Below are 19,297 nucleotides of genomic sequence, written 5' to 3' on the forward strand. Positions count from 1 at the left end.
GAGCCCCTCCCCTCCGCAGCACTGCTGGCCGGTGTCCTTGCTGTCCCTCGAACATGCCTCTCCTCTGCCTGGGGGACACTGGCTCCGCCGCTCTGTCTCCTCCGAAAGCGCTCTTGCCGCGTCCTCCAAAGATGGACTTCCCCTTGCTCAGGACTCAGTGTGACTGCCCCCTCTTCCAAGAGCTCCCCCTGAGAGCTCCCCCTCACTGCGCTCTCTCCTCACTCTGCACCCCTCCTCTGCTCTGGCCTCTTCCCCGCCCTTCCCCAGACTGCCAGCATGATGCATGTCTGCAGGCTCCTGGCTCTCCCTGGCCCAGCACACGGTGAGTTCCTGGGGGCAGGTCCTCGCCCCTTGTGGCCTTCACCTCACCAGCGAGCCAGCCTTCGCTGGATGAACGGACTCGGTGCTTATTCCCCAGGGTTAGCGTTGAGCCTCTCTCCCTATGAAGCCCCAGGAAGCGCCCACACCTGCCAAACCTGCCCGTTCTCAAGGAGAAGGCCTCAGGCGGGTCCACAGCCAAGCTTCTTCCCGTCCTTTCTCGGTTCTCTGATTGCGGGCAAAGGCAGTAGAGACAGGAAAGGAGAAAAGGAAAGGAGAGCACAAGGCGAGCGACCCTGGGAACCCCGCTCTGCAGGCGGCACCCCGCTGGGGAGGGCCCGCCAACCCACCTCTGTGGGCTCCTACCGGCTCAGCTGCGAGGCGGCGCTCCAGGCCTGCTGGCTTCGCGCCGGGTGCAGGCCCAGGACCTGGCTCAAGGCTACGCCGGCCTGTGCGACTCCGGGTCTTGGCGCGCACGTGGACCTGGATGGAATGGCACCTGCCACGGCACAGGCTGTCCCTAAGAAGTTGGTGCAGCAAAGCGCCGCAGCCCCGGGGCCCACAGTGGCAGGAGCGGCCCAGGCAACGGTGCCCTGGAGCTCGGGAAAGGCGAGTGTGCGTGGCCCCCGGGAGGTGGAGCTAGTGTGGAGCGCGCGGCTCCAGGGCAAGCGGTGCCTGGACGGCATGAAGGATGCGGCACGTGCGGTCCTGGGGCAATGGAGCGAGGTGCCCACGGGCAGCGGTGCACTTCGGCCTCCAGGGAAAGGCACGAGACATGGCGCACGTGGTCCCCAGGATGTGCAAGCGCGGGGAGCGTGCAGCCTCGCGGCAACGGAGGGTAGGGACTTTAAGAACTTGGCTCACGTAGCCCCTGGGGCAACGGTGCGAGGGGCCCAGGACCACCCGTGCACTTGGACCGCCCAGGAAAGCACGTGACATGGAGCGCGACCCCTGGAGGTTGCGGCGCAGCCGGCGCGGGACCTTAAGGCTGGCGCGTGCGGGCGGAGTGGCAGCGGCGCGCAGGGTGGGAGGGGAGAGCAGATCGGGAAGGAGACGGCGATGGCAGGGGAGGGCTTAGCGCGTGCCTCGGTGACCGGGGCTCTGGAATGCGCTGCGCGGAGCGCTACCCGGGCAAGCGTGCGGGGGCCCCCGGATTCGAGGTACAGGACCCCGACTGGGCGCCCAGACGCCCGGCGTCGGTTGCCACCGTCCCGGCGCCGCGCTCCCGGCTGCCCGCCCGTTGTCCCCGCCCCGCGCTTAGTCCCCTCCCTCCGTCCCGCCTCCTGCCCCGGCTCCCTCCCTCGGCGGCCGGCGCGCCGCGCTCCCGGCGTACTCGGAGCCCGGCGGGGACCCGGAGGCAGACGGGGCGGCCCTGGGTCCGAGTGCGGGAGCTGAGTCAGGCCCGGGGGCCGAAGTTCGGCGGCGGCTCCAGGAGGCAGAGCGGGCGCCCCGGGGGGCTTCTAGCCCCCTTTCGGGTCCTCGCCCCGGACCCGCTGGCAGCCGGGGAGGAGACCGAAGCCGCGGCCCGGCCAACTCCGAGGCGGGGACGCCGCGACGGGAACTTGAGGTGGGAACTTTGCGCGCTGCAGCCTCGCCGGCCACTGCGCGGTGTGGACCGGCCCCTGCGGCTGCATACTCGGGCTCGGGGACAGCCGCACGTGGCCGTGGCCCCGAACTCCCCTGCAGTGGCCTCGAAACCCGCCCGCGGAGAGGCTAGGGCGACCGAGGACCTGGGAGCAGCTGCTGGTGGCGACTTGGAGCGCGCTCGCCACGGCCACGGAGCGAGTCCAGCTGTGGTTCTTCCCAAGGGGTCCTTGGGATGCGAAGGGCTGGACGGTCTCCCAGTGACCCTGGCGAGGAGCGCATCCCGACTGGGCGGCGGCGTCCTGGGAGGAAGGAGAGTTGGGGATGGGGGAGGGGGCATCTGTCACTCGCTCATTCACTCTATCCTTGGGCACGGAATGGAGCATCTCCACCAGTGGGCCTTACTGAGTCATTCATTAACTGTGAACATAGCAAGCGTTTATTGAGCGCCTACTGTGTGCTAGGCGCCGGGGATACCGAGACAGTTCACTGGGTGCTCCAGTATCCGGTAGCACGGCAGGGGTCTCCCCAGCCTCAGGGCTCCCCACTGGAGAGGGGCTCGGCCTGGGTGTGTTGGAGTCTTTGGGTGGGGAAGGAAAGGAGGGTTCTTTCATTCATTCATGGATTGGATAAAGATTGGTTGAGCGCCTACTATGGGCAGCTCACCATACCAAGTGTTCAACATTTACTCATTCATACAGCAAACAGTTATGGAGGCACCGTGCTGGGGAGAAAGCGGACAAGAGGAACGGGATGGGGGCAGCCTCCATGCAGTTTGGAGAGGAGCAGGAATTAAGCCCCAGGCCCTCCCTTGGGAGGTCACGGAGTGCTGGGGTGGCCAACTGTAGTGGCCAACAGGCAGAAGTCCTGTGTTCATCTAATACATTGGTTCTCAAGGAGGGGGGCTGGAATTGGTTCTTGGCTAGGAAGAAAAGGCCTTGTAAAAGCTCTTGGGGGAGGGTGGCAGGGTGGGGGAGGAGGTTGAGAAACACTGATCTAAAATTACTGATGAAAGCAGGCTCCCACCGATGGGCTTTATTAGTTGAGTTGTCCATTCTGCAGGCATTTTCTTAAGCATTTGCTATTCTTAAGCACTTAAAGGGTGCCAGGCGCCAGAGTTACCCAGGTGGATGAGAGGAGGGAGACAGACGCATAGACACCCCCCTTCGCTGACGCCCTGAGACAAGTGCAGGGGGAGGTGAGAGGAGGGAGCAGGAACTGGTCTGATTCACCGTGGGGTGGGGGAGCTCCTGCCTTGTGCATCTGAGCAGAGGTTTATTCACTAGGGTGTATCTGACACCCCACGCACGTGACTGCAGAGTCACTATGGGGAGGCGCACCGGCAGCACGTCTCCAGGGAAAGTTTGGCGCTGCTGGAGATGGGGGCCCAGGGCTGGGCACCGGCCAGGGCAGGCCATCTTTCCTGGGTGGGTTTCTCAGGCACTGCCAGACTAGAGCTCTACCTGCAAATCCTCTGGGTTTTGCAGCTCTGCAGAGGCACCTGCTGGGTTGGGAGGAGGAAAGGTGTGTTTGAAAGACAGGGAGCGATGACTCCTGGGCATTGCTGTCCTCAGTCATTTTCTAAGCCGGCCCGTTCGGTGGGAAGATGGGAAAGATGCTGTTGTGGACACACGCCAGACTCCCAGGGAACTGTGGGTGGGCTTGAAAGGAGACAGCCTGGGTTCTCCTCCTCCCAGGGCTTGAGAACCCAGCCCAGGGCCTGATGGGGGCAGATCTGGGAGCCACTTTGAATTCTCTGTGCCACACACACAGCCGGGCCCTGGCAAGAGGTGAGGGAGATGCCCCAGGGAACAGAAGAGCAAAGAGATGTGTCCTGGGAACAGGAACAAAGGAATTTGCCCCCAGTAGGGTGTCTGGACTGTGCTGTCCTTTCTCCACATCCGCTTTCCACATACGTGATGAAGAGTTAACATTGACGTTGCCAGAGGTATAGGGGTCTAGGAATCCACTCTCGCTCGATTCATGCAGCCCAGAAATGAGTCCCTGGGTGAAAATGGTGGCCAGTGAAGCCTCTCCAAATAGAATTAATAAAAAACAGGAGGCAAGAAAGAGTCTGGCTGTAAGCACTCAATCACTGTTGGCCGTTTTTATTGTCTAGCAGACTGTATTTGATTAACAAAATCAGAACATAAAGTGAATTTGCTACAAATAGGATCTGAATTGTGCCTAAGATTGTCCCCTGCTCTGTGGTGGGTCTGCCTCACACCCACACCTCCCCAGGCAGGTGGCAGATAGACCATGCTCGCTCTCCTGGGGCGTCATGTAAGCCTGTATCCCCCTTCCTGCTGTCCTGATGCTCCCCGCCGCTCCCCTAAACCTGATCTGCTGCTTTAGCCTGTGTACCCAAATTTTGGACCACAAGGAGGCCAATAGAAAAGGATCTTCTGTCTCCAGCCCCCAACACCTCCCGGCAGAAGGCAAATGTGCATGTGGCGTTGTTCTGCCAGCAGCAGAGCAGGGAGGCTCCAGAGGCAGCCTGTCTTCTTTTATGGGGGCTGGGGGCACTGGCACCTTTTCTCACTTGGGGGCAGGTGAGGGATGGCGGGGAGAGCCCAGCTCCCGGCACATCACCTCCCCAGGGACTTGGGCCCCAGCTCACGGGAAGCAGGGCTGAAGTCCAAGATGGTTAGATTGTGGCGAGGATGGATGGCAGGTGGCTAAGAAAGACAGATTCCCCATGTGGGCACAGCATCTCTCAGAGACCCAGCATGCCAGGGCCGGGGCCAGGCTAATGGCTGGATCCATTTTGATTAACGTTTTAATTGGGGATTAATGCAGCAGAAGCCGCCTCTGAGTCAACCCAGCCAGGAGCCCTAATCCTGACAGATGAAGCCACACTGGCAGAGAAACGCAGTGGGGCCTGGGACAGAGCTGCCTGGAGAGAGAGGGTGGGGTCCCCGAGACACCTGCTCGGAGTTAGGGAGTGACACGGGCTGAGAAGTCTGGTACAAGGGAAAGAAACCAAAGCCTGGGGAGCTCTGGAAAGAAATGCTTTTCTTTTGGGAAGTTGCCTTGGAGGCTGTGTTTCTCATATTAGCACAGATAATCGTGGCTGAAAGCAACACAAATGTACTCTCTTATGGTTTGGAGAGGTCAGAAGTCCAAAATAGGTCTCCCTGGGCTAAAATCAAGGTGTCAGCAGGGCCTCTGAGAGAGACAATCCATTTCCTGCCTCCAGTTTCTAGGAGCTGCCTGCATTCGTTGGCTCCTGGCCCTGCAGCTCTCCAATGTCTGTTCCTTCCCGGAAGCCAAATGGCAAGCCAGGGTTTGACAAAACCAGGGGTCTTGATTTCTTACTCTGTTCTTGTGCAAATACAAAATAGGAATAAAGATGTTTCCCTAACCATGGGCAATTGCCTACTTCTTTCCATCCCCAAAGACTTTCCAAAAGCTTGTCCATAGAAAATAGAGACTAGAGACCCAGTCCCTGGCTCTCTGCAGGCGTGGGAGACAGCAGCCCTACTCTCCATGAGGAGCCGGCAATCCCAGGAAGCAAAGAGGTTTGGCTTGGGGTCCCACAGACCAGAGTTTAATTCTGGCCTCATCGCTTATGGTGAGTTTTCACTTCTCGAAGTCTCCATTTTCTCATCTGTAAAATGGGGGTACAGATGAGAAGCCTCGTTAAGGAAGGACGTAGGCTCATGCAGTTAAGCTCCTAGCACAGCGCCTGGCACTCGTGAGTGTGCAGTACAGTCGAGGGAGGCTGGAACCGGTGCTATTTATAGCACTTTGTGCATTTAGTGCTCTCTCTGCATTTCCCCCTCCCACTCAGAAGAGGGACTTCAAGCGAGCTTAAGACAGAAAGAACAGAGTCAAGAAAGGACTGCAACCCTGGGGAGAGACCCAAGAGAGATTATAGCAGTTGGGATCAGCACACGACAGTTTATGGAACCCTTTCGTGTTCTTGATGGAATGTGGCCCTGGGGGCAGGAGATGGGTGACACTGCCGGTCCCTGAAGCAAACCTGCATTCACCAGACCCTCGTATCCTCATCTCACAGGGAGGAAGCAGGCTCAGAGAGGCCAGTAGCCCCGTGGGTGTGATGGCTGGTCAGGCCACAGGGTGGTTGGCAAGAGCTCCAGGGACAGCCAGCCAAACCTCACTGGGACCTCTGTGACCTCCCGCTGCCCCTCCAGAACCTTACTCCCCCCAGACCCTGCACCTGCGTCCTCAGTCACTGCCGACGTCATGGCAGTCACATGGGAACTGCCACTCGGAACAGTTGGAGTTGATCGTTTGTCTTTGGAAAGGTGCGTGCAACCCTCGGTCATAGTTTGTGAGCATCGTCTTTCTCCCTAAAGGAGGGACAAGAAACTGAATGGGGGCATCAGTGGATCTACGGGCTCATGAGGGGGAATTTGATCAGTCAGCCCCAATGCAGAAGATTTTTCTTGCAAACCAGGGGGGTTTCCGCTTCTCTGATGAAGTGGGGTGCACAGAGCCTTCCCGAACCCCAAGGGGTATTGAGGGGTTGGGCAGTTGAGGACTCCCTGCCAACTGCCCAACTTGTGGGACCAAGAGGCTCCCTACAACCCACCCCTGGGTGATGGACAAGTGAGTCGTGGTAGATGCAGATTTCAGAATCCTGCAGATTGCTCAGGAATCAGAAGCAATGAACTGGAAGTAGGTTTAGCAACACATGTAGGTCTTAAAAACATGGTGCCGCGTAGAAGCAGAAGCAGAAGTTTATAGCACTATGCTATTTATGTAAATGAACACACACACATTATATATTTTACTAAGATTCAAGCACATTTCAGGATCTGTATCAACCACATGGAAGGTGCTGGGAGGGCAAGAAGCACAGGGCTTGGAACGCAGGAGAAAAACGAGTGCGGGAAGGCAGCCCGGCTCAGGCCCGCGGGGAGGGCGCTACGGAGCAGAGTGTGGTTCAGGCCCAGGTTCAAAAAGAAAAACGAGGCACCACACCGCTCTCACACTCTCTCCGCGGCCATTGCCGACCTCATGGCAGACACAGGGGAACTGCCACCTAGTTCGCCTCCCTTTGCACGTATGAGGAGGTTCCACTGGGCTGCGTCAGGTAACTCAGATCGTCTCCCCAACCGCAACTCCTTCTGTGACCTCCTTGCTGCCCTCTTGCCTTATACTCTAGCATGTTCATGGGTCCCAGGGATCGGGATTAGGACATGGCCATCTGGGGGAACGTCGGGCATCATTCTGTCTACCACATCCCCCCCAATGGTGTCTGCCTGCACTGGCCACCTGGGGCTAGTGTGGACGCAGCTTCAGAAGGGAAGGGGGCAGGCACAGTAGGGCCCTGCCTCTGGGCCTGGCCACAACGCCGCTAGCCCGGCCCCCCTGCCTTCGCTGGCCCAGCAGGGTCCACGCTGCCAGGTGGCATCCCCCCCCACACACACACACTCATCAGGTGAGTTTGGGTTCCCTGACACCATCCCTGGGAGACACCCATCCCTCCTCCTCCCTTGACTTGGCAGGTGTCCTCTCCTGTCCGTCATCCCACAGCCTGGAGCTCTTCCTGGGACCTGAAGCTCACCACAGCGCCACCTCTCTGTAACCTCAGCAAATGGCACCCTGGGAGTCCTGATTCTCCTCTTGCCTTGTTCCCTCCCGCCACGCCCCGTCCCTGGGCAGGTTCTATGGGCTCTACCTCCAAAGCCCTCCCATCCTCGAGTGCCTGTGCTGGTGCAGGCCCTGGTCGCCTGTCCAGAACGGCTGCAGTAGCTCCCAGCGGGGCTCACCTTATCGTGACCCACCAGGCCCTGCTCCCCCGGCCCTGCCGCCCTCCTAAACACACTCTTCTCCCACCTTCCCCGCTCACACACCCTGCCCAGCCACTCAGCCTTCTCTCAGGACTTTGACCGTCCAAGCCCACCATGAAGCTCAGCCCCGTGTCCCCTCCTCCGAGAAGTCCTCCCTGACCCCTCCAGCTAACATTGTGCCCTGCCCCACAATAATCATTCCCCATCTGTCACCTTGCTCTCTCTACATCACTGCAGCCTGAAGTGATTTGTGTACTCATTTGGAGTCTGAGTGTTCAGTAACTAATGAACAAATGAATGAATGAATGAATGAATGCAGCCTCAGGATGTCTAGTCCCCACCATCGCAGCCCCGTCCTCAAGTGGCTTCCTCTTCCCGAGCATCTGTAGACTCAGGGGCAAAACCACTACAGCTCACCATGCTCTAGAACTGACAGAACTAACACTGCAGAGAAATAAAAAATCCCAGATTTCTTGTGAAGGTATCGGGCTGGGTGAGAAGCAGCGTCGTTTTTCAGAAGCACAGACTTGGGGCCTGTGGTCTGTGAGCTCCAGGATCTCGAGATGCGGAGCCACCTCCCCCACGCTCATCCAAGTGAGCATGGGCAGGACCAGAGGCCGCGGAGAGAGGTGCCCGTTGTCCATCCCGGCCTCGCGCTCGCCCCAGGGCACTCTGGCTTCTCGAGGAGGGTGCTCGCCGGGTTCATCATCGCTCTCCGAGTACGAGCAGCCTCTCCGTGCTCAATATCCTGCTGAGACAGGGTAACTTGCCACTCAGGAAACTCACATGGGGGCAGGGGGGAGGGGGAGAAAGGAGGAATCGCTAATTGGGAGTTAAAGAAGAAATTCCTAAAGAGAAGAGGTGGTTACAGCTGTGGGGCTCGCAGGGGCCCTCGGGGCTGGCGTGAGCAGGGGATCGTTCCTTTGTCCCCCCGCCATTCTGCCAAACAGAATGCCATTTTTCTCTTGTCTTCCGTGGCAGAGATTAAGCCGAGCTGAAAAGCAATATTGCTCAGCAAAGTGCCTGAAAGGGCTTATTCCCACGCCTCGAAGGGATCCTGGCAGGCTTTGCCCGAGGAGATGGGTTCCAATTTTAGGTGAAGTTAAAAACACTCTCACAGCCTGAAATCAAATCATTTGTATTTCAAACATAGGTGTACCCTCATTTCCCTAAACCCGATCTGTGAGACCTTAGCTCTGCCCAAAGATAGGCGCGTGGAGAGGTAATTAGGCTTTTCCGTGACGGAATTTCAATTCCATTATGAAATAGCAATTCCATGACGAAAAACCCCCTTCCAGCCCGCCCCCAGCTCCTGTTAACACACGTTCTCATCCACACTGGGGTGTGTTCCCCCGGAACGCGCCCAGAGCGGCGATCAACACTCAGGTATTGGAAATAGGTTTCCTTTTGGGATTGATAAACCTTGCGGGTACCATGCACTTCCATCCGGGATTGGGCTGGGGGAGGGGTGGCGATTTTAAAAAATGAAGTATTATCCTCTTACTTCTTTTCTGTGCATCAGCTTAGTTCTGGAGAGCTCCCTTGCCATAATCCAGGGTTCTTAAACGGAAATGCCTAGGGGCCCAGGGAGGAAACATACATGAGAGGAGGAGAGTGGGTGTCCGGAAGACAACAGAGAGGGGTGAGGGCGGTGGTGCGGTGGAACGTGCATGTGCCGCCTAAAGAGGACAGCCATTTCTCAGTTGGAATTTGGGCCAAGTGTTGCCAGATATTCTGGTGGTTTAAGAGAAGCCAAGAATATGGATTTTTTTTACATGAAATTTCTCAATTTTCAAAAATTTGTCCAAGCAAGTAAAATATTTGTGAACCAAATTCATCCCATGAGCTGGTAATGAATAAGCCATCTTATTCTAGCGGTGCAAACCCTTAGCTCTGAGGGTTGAGAGGGAAGGCGTCCATGCAAGCTGATGTGTTGGCCTCAGTTCCCCAGAAGTGCCCTCATCGTGGGGGTCTCAGCGACAGGAAATGCACTCATTCAGCAAGCACTTTTTGAGCTCTTCCACTCCTGGCACAGGGGCTGAGAGATGAATAAAACACAGTTCTTCCCCCAGGGAGCAAGCAGTCGAATGAATGAACCAGGTTTCACACAGAAATCTAAAACTGGGTGGTAAGTGTCATGAAGACGGATGCGCCAGTTGTAAGACGAGGGGGTTCTCGGTTTAGCTGGAAGAGCTCAGGAAGGCTTCCTGGAGGAGTCCTGTCATACCTGGGGGAACCCAGCCGTCCAGTTCACCTCTGTATCCTCAAGGTCTGCGGACCCCGGGCTGCAGACCAGTACCAGTCCGTGGCCGAGTAGGAGCCGGGCTGCACGGCAGGAGGTGAGCGCCGAGGGTTAGCGAAGCTTCCTCTGTGTTTACAGCTGCTCCCCATCGCATGCCACCCCCAGTCCGTGGAGAAACTGTCTTCCGTGAAACCAGTCCCCAGTGCCAAAAAGGTTGGGGACTGCTGCTCAAGGTGGTGTTTGCCGGCACATCACCTGATAATTGCGCGTCTCTTTATCCACTGCCTCTTACGGCAAGAGGTACCTGTTTTCCATTTATGGAAACGATGCGAGGTATCCCTTTAAGATAAATACTAATAGCAATAATAGACAAGAATTATTAAGTACTCCTGGAAAACATTTAGGAGATGAAAAAATAAATATTTTTTAAAAAGAATTATTGAGTACCTACTCGGTGCCAGGCACTGCATTAAGTGCCCTTATGCAGGTACTTCGTTTTATCCTCTCAGTAATCCTGCGAAGTAGGTCACGTGGCTGTGCGCATTTACAGACGAGGAAATTGAAGCACATCAGGGTTGAGTAACTCGCCCAGGGCGTGTGGCTCAAAAGTCTGTGTTTATGACCACTGCACCAGCATCACGGAGGTTTGGGGCCAGATAATTCTCTGTTGCGGGGACTTGACCTGTGCAACGTGGGACATATAGCAGAATCTGGCCTACAATGTGCCAGTAGCATGCCCCAGCCATAACCATCAAAGATGCCCCCAGGCACTGCCACATGTCCCCTGGGGGACAGAATCAGCCCTGGTTGAGAACCATAGGTCTGCACTAAACTGCCTTTCGAAGCTAAATAAATACCAAAAGGGGGGGGTTCTAAAATATAATGTTAAGTAAAATGATGGTACAGGTGTTGGGTGAGAGTCCACTGGAGTGTCAGCTGTCTGGGGTCAGGGGCCCTTCCCATTCTGCGTGCTGCTCCTTCCCAGCGCTTCAAGCAGGGCCTGCACACAGCGGTGCCAGGACGTCACTATGGCATAGTGAGGGGGACAGTGACAGGTGGAAGATGCCAGACAGCACTGTTGCTATTTCACCGTTAAGTGAACGTCCTGGTTCAGGCTGCTGTAACAAAACACCACGGACCGGGTGGCTCCAGCCGTGGCTCACGTGGCAGATGTTTGTTTCTCACGGTGCTGGAGGCTGGAGGGCAGGGGGTGCCCGCAGGCCCTGGGGAGGCCCCGCCTCCAGGTGTCAGACTGCAAGGCCTCCCGTGTCCCCACGTGGGGGACAGAGTGCCCTGGTGGCTCCCCCTCGCCTTATACGACCACCAGTCCCATCGTGGGGGCTCCCATGCCCGAACCCCGCCACCTCCCCCAGCGCCCACCTCCCAACCCCGTCGCACGGGGGTCAGGGCTTCAGCCCCGACTCGTGGGGACCCCGCGACAGTGGAGACCTGCGGGCCCGCGCTGTCGGTGAGCCGGGGCCGGGGTCACTGCGGGTCTCTGCTCCCTTCTCCCCGCAGGCCCGCGAGCTATGTGAAGGCCCAAAATGACCCTGCTCCCGGGAGACAACTCGGACTACGACTACAGCGCGCTGAGCTGCGCGTCGGACGCGTCGCTGCACCCCGCCTTCCTGCCGGCGCGCGGGCCGCTCAAGGGCGCCTACTACCGGCGCGCGCGGCGGCTGCGGCCCCAGGACGGCCCGCGCCCGGGCGCGCCCGAGGACCGGCGGCGCCAGATCATCATCAACGTGGGCGGCAGCAAGTACTCGCTGCCCTGGACCACGCTGGACGAGTTCCCGCTGACGCGGCTGGGCCAGCTCAGGGCCTGCACCAACTTCGACGACATCCTCAACGTGTGCGATGACTACGACGTGACCTGCAACGAGTTCTTCTTCGACCGCAGCCCCGGCGCCTTCGGCACCATCCTGACGTTCCTGCGCGCCGGCAAGCTGCGGCTGCTGCGCGAGACGTGCGCGCTGTCCTTCCAGGAGGAGCTGCTCTACTGGGGCGTCGCCGAGGACCAGCTGGACGGCTGCTGCCGGCGCCGCTACCTGCAGAAGATCGAGGAGTTCGCCGAGATGGTGGCGCGCGAGGACGAGGAGGACGCGCTGGGCAGCGACGGCCGCGACAGCGCCGGCCCGGCCGAGGGCGAGGGCCGCCTGGGCCGCTGCATGCGGAGGCTGCGCGACATGGTGGAGAGGCCGCACTCGGGGCTGCCCGGCAAGGTGTTCGCCTGCCTGTCGGTGCTCTTCGTCACCGTCACGGCCGTGAACCTGTCCGTCAGCACGCTGCCCAGCCTGAGGGAGGAGGAGGAGCAGGTAAGGGCCCCCCCCCATTGTCACCTCCTCCAAGAAGCCTTCCCTGACTGCACGCTGGCTGAAAAGCGTCCCCAGTCCCTCCTGACATCGTGCCGTGTGACAGCGTGTTTGCATGCGTGTCTGACTCCCTGTTAATGCGTGAGCATCATGGGGTTGATGGCCATGCCTGCCCCTGTCCCCACTGTGCCCCCACCCCTAGTCTAGAACAACCTCCAGCACAGACAGGGCACCCAACCGCTGTTTGTCGAATGAACAAATGAGGGAATGAATGAGTGCTGTGATTCATGATGTGTCTGGCCCTAGACTAAGCGTATTACATACATCACCAAAATTCATCTCCAACACTTGAGTCCCTTCTCAGACTTCGCAATCCCTTGTAGAATAATAGCCCAGACACATGTTCTGGGTCCTGAACATGATTTTTATTGATAGGCGTGTGTGTGTGTGTGTGTGTGTGTGTGTGTGTGTGTGTGCCCTCAAATGGTGAGCGTGTCTTTGTGCTAAATAAGAGAACACGCGTCTACTCCAGGGCCTGCGTGGGTCACTGCGAGGGCCCCCACTTCCCCAGCAGTTGGCAGGAGCCGGAGCGGGGCTGCACGCCCGCCTGTCTCGTCTTCTCTGCAGACCCCCCAGCCCCGTGCGGTGGGCTCTTACACCCGCCTGCTGCCTGAGGACGTTGAGGCAGAGCAGCTTTGACCAAACCCAGGTCCAACCGAGTCCAAAGTCTGTGCTCTTAACATGGAACCGTGGGTTCCACGTGGCAGCCTGGCCACCCAGCACAGCCCCCAGAAGTATGTGATTGGCTCACACAGCGTCTCCCCAAAATTCGACTTAATAACATTTAAAAGTAAGGCGTTTTTCATATAAAAATTCAAACTCCGAGCTCCTCTTGAGAAAAACTCTGAGATTGGCCAGGAGCGGTGGCTCATGCCTGTCATCCTAGCACTCTGGGAGGCTGAGATGGACAGATCGTTTGGACTCAGGAGTTTGATACTAGTCTGAGCAAGAGTGAGACCCCGTCTCTACTAAACATACAAAAATTAGCCGCATGTTGTGGCTTGCGCCTGTAGTCCCAGCTACTTGAGAGGCTGAGGGAGGAAGATTGCTTGAGCCCTGGAATTTGAGGTTGCTGTGAGCTATGATCATGCCATTACACTCTACCCAGAGTGACAGAGTAAGACTCTGTCTCAAAAAAAAAACAACAAAAAAAAAAAACTGCGAGGTTGCCATCTGTCCCACCCCCAGCCCGCATTCCCACACGGCAGCTCTTGGTGGAAGCTGAGTCCACGGGGTGTCTTCCTCCCCGATTCAGCCTCCTTATGAATCAGACCATGGCTCTTAGAGCCTGTGACCCCTTTCCTACCCTTGGGGATTCTGAAAGCAAGTTTCAGAGAGACCAAAGAGTCTCAGACAGGTACAAATTGCATAGGCATTGGAGAAATAGGTATAGCGGTATGAATTGAACATAAATGTCATGCCACCCAGCATTTATTGAGCACTGGCTGTGTGCCCTGCATGTGGCAAATGCTTTACATGCGCTCTCTGATTTAACATTGGACGTACTCGCCATGTGAGAATTCTTCCACGTACGTGTATTATGGAGGAAGTAGCAATAGCTGTTACATCTGTGATCCATAGAGGGTTGCTGGCACTTTGATTAAATGTTGAATTTTAAAAACAGGTGTTAAGAAAACAGCACTCAACTAGTAAAATTAACTTTTGATAAGCATAAGGGTAGTGATGAAGAGGTCAGGGCTGAAGCCAGACAGCCTGAATTTGGATTCTACTGGGTGAGCTCCAGCTGTGTACCTGTGCACAGTTTATGTCACCTCTCTGTGCCTCAGTTTCCTTGCCTGCCCAAAGGGGCTAAAAACAGGCCCACCTCACAGTGTCGTGAGCATTCAGTGAGCCCTCAGAAGTGATGGGAAGTGACTGGAAGAGATCCATAATGAGTTTGCAGAAGTGCTAACTCTAAGGATTTATATGCACCTGTCAAAAAGAAAAAGGAAGGAGATGGAGACATGGTCTGATTAAAAAAAGAAAGAAAGAAAAAGGAAGGAGAGAATATGCTCACTATTTGAGACCTGTCTGGAAGTCCCTGTACTTAGTATAGATTTCTTCTCAGCTCCAACATCTTGGATCCTAATCTTATCAGGAAAATACTAATAAAATCACTGTTTTATTCAAATTCTGATACTTGCTTTAAAAAAAGTAATACCTGGCTTTTTTTATGATTCAATGAAAATGCTATTCTTAAACTTTCATTTTGGGGATTCACTGTGGTATTCAGTGTTTCACTTGCTCCTTGTGCATACGTTTGAGCACCAGCTGTATGCAGGCACTACATGGGAGGCAGAGTGACCAGGACAGGTCTTCCAACCTCAAGGAGCTTCAAGTCTAGTGGGGTGGGAGTGACACCCCCCCATGACTATAAGTATGAGCCACAAGCCCAGGGGGTTCTGTGTGAGAGGCCACCCACATTGCTGGGGCTACTTGGAGGGGGCACATCTAGGAAGGCTTCCCAAAGGAAGGGGCTTCCTATCCCAGATGTTTGAGACCTTAGAGCCCCACTGAGTATGAGCTCGCATCTCCAAGCTCAAACATATTCCTAGAGAGAAAGCTATTAGAGTGGGGCTTGTAGAACCCAGCTGTGCCCTAGAACCTACAAGATGCCCCAGGCTAGGACCATTTTTGCCTTTTCTCTCTGCCAAGGGCCCCTTCGAGGGGGAGGGCACTTACACTCCTGACCGAGAGACAAGCTGGCAGCCTGCACGCCAAATTCAGCATGAAGATGTGTTTTAGTGGGCCATAGAGTGTTTTCTCTGCATTGAATTACCACTGGCACTTAAATCAACATTTTATCTGTTTAACCAACAATTATCGCCAACATTTATCACCAGGAGATTTCACATAAAACTGCACATTTCAAGCTTCTCTTTAAAGCTTTAGTGAGGCAGCCTGAGCCCGAATTCTCCCGGGGCAGTGACAGGGGCACTGAGCAAGACTGCCAAGCTCGCCTGGGGCCCCGGCCCTACCTAGCCCATTGCGTGTCTCCTCTGCCGCCTGGCCCCTGCTGACTTCTGAGTTTGCACACCTGCTACCCCCAGCCCAGTGCTCTTCCATTCCCTCCCCTAACCACTGCGCATTGAGCACCTGCTGCAGGCCGGGCCTTTCCAGGCACTGGGGGTCCGGGGAGTGAATGACACACACCGACTGCCCCGCCCTGTGGGGCTCCAACCTGCTGGGCCGCCAGGGTGGGGTGTGGGTACAGACAATAGACATGGCAGGCAAGTAACTTACAATGCATATCAGAACATGATGATTGCTCTGACCACGTAAAGCTGGGCAAGGGGAATTTGGGTGCAGGGAAAAGGGGGGATTTTAAATAGAGGGGTCACAATAGGTCTTTCTGAGAAGCGATGACTGAAGCAGAGCTGGAGGAGGGGAGGGCAGGGTATGGACGAGGAGGGACCCCCCCAGCAGAAGCCAGGTTGGGGATGAGCCGGGGTGTTAGAGCAGTGAGGAGGGGCCCGAGACGCTGGGGTGGAGGAGGAGGTCAGAGAGAGGATGGATGGACAGACAGACGGACAGCCCACATGCACCCGGGGAGGACCCTGGCTGTCCCTGGGAGTCTAGGGAGCCGTGGAGGGCACTGAGCAGGGCGTCAGGGTCTGGGTTATGCTCTCGGGTCCCTCCGGCCACGTGCAGAAACTGCGCTGCAGGGATTCGGAGCCCAGGGACGAGGCGACTGCAACTGCCCAGGTGAGAGAGGGTGGAGGCCAGGCAGGTGGGGGCAGTGGACAGAGAAGAGGGTTGATTCTCGCCCCGTTTTAAATGAAGAGCTAACGAGGGTTCCTGAGGATGACACGGAAGGTTCTAGAGAGAGGTGGAAAGGATGGGGGCAGGTCTCTAGTCTGAGCAACTGGAAGGTCGGGGTTGCCCAAAGCAGGGGAGGGAGGACCACCTGGGGGCAGGAGAGACCAGGAGCCCGGTCTGGGCCTGTCTGACACCAGGCAGTGCCGTCAGGGAGGCGGCCGGTGGGGGCCTGGAGTTCAGGGCCAAAGTCTGGGCTGGAGAGAGAGGAGGAGTGGCCGACGGAGAGGTGGTGGTTAACGCACCAGGCCCAAGCGTGCGCACAGCTAGAGAAAGGCCGCAGGGCGACCCGGCACGGAGCGGCAGGTGAGCCGGGCCCAGGGCACCTTCTGCCCGGGCAGCCCGGCGCTGGCCCAGGGCAGAGCTCCCCTGCTCCTTCCCTGGTGGGCGGACGGCTGACCCTCCCGTGTGCTCCCCCCTCCCAGGGCCAGTGCTCCCAGATGTGCCACAACGTCTTCATCGTGGAGTCGGTGTGCGTGGGCTGGTTCTCCCTGGAGTTCCTCCTGCGGCTCATCCAGGCGCCCAGCAAGTTCGCCTTCCTGCGCAGCCCGCTCACGCTCATCGACCTGGTGGCCATCCTGCCCTACTACATCACCCTGCTGGTGGACGGCGCCGCCGCGGGCCGCCGGAAGCCGGGCGCGGGCAACAGCTACCTGGACAAGGTGGGGCTGGTGCTGCGCGTGCTGCGGGCGCTGCGCATCCTGTACGTGATGCGCCTGGCCCGCCACTCGCTGGGGCTGCAGACGCTGGGGCTCACGGCCCGCCGCTGCACCCGCGAGTTCGGGCTCCTGCTGCTCTTCCTCTGCGTGGCCATCGCCCTCTTCGCGCCCCTCCTCTATGTCATCGAGAACGAGATGGCCGACAGCCCCGAGTTCACCAGCATCCCCGCCTGCTACTGGTGGGCCGTCATCACCATGACGACCGTGGGCTACGGGGACATGGTCCCCAGGAGCACCCCGGGCCAGGTGGTGGCCCTGAGCAGCATCCTGAGCGGCATCCTGCTGATGGCCTTCCCCGTGACCTCCATCTTCCACACCTTCTCCCGCTCCTACCTGGAGCTGAAGCAGGAGCAGGAGAGGGCCATGTTCCGCAGGGCCCAGTTCCTCATCAAGGCCAAGTCGCAGCTCAGCGGCATGTCCCAGGACAGTGACATCTTGTTCGGAAGTGCCTCCTCGGACACCAGAGACAACAACTGACGCCAGAGGACACCCCCGCCCTGTGTGCCATCCACTGCAGAAGCCCCCGCAGGGACATGCCGCGTCTGAGGCCAGCCCTGGCGTGGGACCGACTCGAACCACGGCCCAGGAGGGACACCCGAAACCTCAGCACCGCGGGCCCTGCCCCACCAGGACCAGAAGGGAAACAGCTGGGTCAGGAGCCCCGGCCCGGCCCGGCCCGTCCAGCCAATGTCTGTTTCCCTCAACAAGGAGGCGGCTTGTTCTTCCCACCGTGTAAATAGTGAGCCCAGCAAAAACTCGCTTTGTGGGTCTGCCTGGAGGGAAAGTACGAACAGCAGCAGCCACGCTGTCTTTCTGCTGTCTTTCGTGTGGATGGTGGCTAAGGAAAGGAAACTGAGGACAGGGACAGAGAGTGCCCTCCCGGGGCTCTCGCACAAGACAGCTGTGTCTCCCGGCACAGCGGCCGGCGTGGGCACTGGACATGAAAGGGCCGGTGCCCTGGGCTGGTCCGGCCCGGCGGGCTCGAGTGGGGCCGGAGGGAAAGGGAGAGCAGAGACCCAACCGCAAATGCCCAGTAAAGGCCGCGTTCCCTCGCTCTCGTTTCTCTTTCATTTCCGCACCTCCGGGCCTTTCTTCGCCCATTTCCCTTTTATCCTCGCTCCTGCTCTCCCAGCCTCCGTTCTCCCCTTTTACACCATAAGACCCGTTTCTCAAACGTCTCCCCCAGGGCACCCCCAACAGTTGAAAGGCCGCCAAGGAGCCTGCAGCAATGCTGATCACGGGGCAAAATGGCTTCATTCTATTTTTAAAAATTAGTGTGGGTTTTTGTTCTGCCCCACATTTATTTTAATATTTGGGGGGAAAGTGCTTTACATCATTTATCTCAATGTAAACCTAGAATGGTTGATGCCTCGGGAAAGCGGTCCGTGGTCCCCCAGGCAGTCTGAGAAGCACAGTTGGAAGCCCCCGAGGGCTCCCTGTGCCCACAAAGACCTACAGAGCACCCCCGGCCAACAGACCCCTGATTTCATGGAGTGTACGGGGCCCGCGGTGGAGCGATTCTGCCTCAGCTGGCAGGGATTGGGGACTCTTGGTGACAGCACGGGGCAGGGCTTCACACCCAGGTCACAGTCACAGCTTGTCCTCGCCCCCACAGACACGGCAACTCGACCCTCTTCTTCGCCCCAGACCCCCGGCCCCCGTGGCCATGGCCCTGCCCTTGGCCCGGCAGCAGAAAGCCCGAACTTTAAAGCAAATCCCACTGCACCGCCACCCTGCCTGAGTCCTCGGAGGCCGTCCGTTGGTGGGAGTGAGCCCAAACTTCCCACTGCAGCTGCTCCTCCACCCCCCTCTGTTTCACTGCCCCCGGCCCCGTGGGCCACCCCTCTGCTCTTCCAGCAAGCCCAGCCCATTCCCGACTCAGTGCCTTCACACCTGCAGACCCCTCTGCTGGGAATGCCCTCCCTGCAGAACACCGCATGGCCGGCTGTGTCCTGTCCCCTTCCCAGACTGGCCTTCCCTGGCCTCCTCTGTGAAGAGTGCACAGCAGCGCCCCACCATCCCCCCCCCACTCTGCTTTCACCCACCAAACCCTGAAGTTGCCTCATTTACTTCTCTGCGACTTAGTTATGGTCTGTCTCCTGCACGACGGGGACAGTCTACACTGGCAGGAACTCAGCAATATGACTCAGCACTAGCTCCCGGCACCCAGCATAAGGCCTGCACCTAGTAGGTGCTCAGGAAACACCCACTGAAAGAATGAAGGGAAGCAGGAAAGAGGGCCAGAGCACAAAAGGCATTTAACACTGGGTGCCGGGTCCTCCGGGCACCCCGTTTTCTCTCCCTTGGGTGGGGAGGCCACAGCTGCGTCAGCATGCTATAGCCACGGTGATGCAGAGTGGAAATACCATCCAACTCACCAGGGCCTCGTTAAAGGATCCCCTGACACCTGCTTCCAGTGACTCACGCCTGAAAAGTAAGTTTTCTGACTAATTAGAGCTACCTTCCCCAGCCCGGCGGGTGTCG

At 57.8% G+C, this 19,297-nt stretch overlaps 1 protein-coding gene across 1 annotated transcript; it reads left to right on the top strand.

Moving 5' to 3' along the window:
• The first annotated feature begins 1,649 nt into the window (after window positions 1-1,649).
• On the top strand, window positions 1,650-18,013 carry KCNG1 (potassium voltage-gated channel modifier subfamily G member 1). The gene is made up of 3 exons (XM_012766126.2): window positions 1,650-1,885; window positions 11,425-12,221; window positions 16,520-18,013. The coding sequence occupies exons 2-3, from the start codon at window positions 11,451-11,453 to the stop codon at window positions 17,288-17,290; spliced, it is 1,542 nt and encodes a 513-aa protein (XP_012621580.2). The 5' UTR covers window positions 1,650-1,885; window positions 11,425-11,450; the 3' UTR covers window positions 17,291-18,013.
• Window positions 18,014-19,297: the final 1,284 nt, after the last annotated feature.

Source organism: Microcebus murinus, chromosome 16 (assembly GCF_040939455.1).
Source record: "Microcebus murinus isolate Inina chromosome 16, M.murinus_Inina_mat1.0, whole genome shotgun sequence".
NCBI classification, from domain to species: Eukaryota; Metazoa; Chordata; class Mammalia; order Primates; family Cheirogaleidae; genus Microcebus; species Microcebus murinus.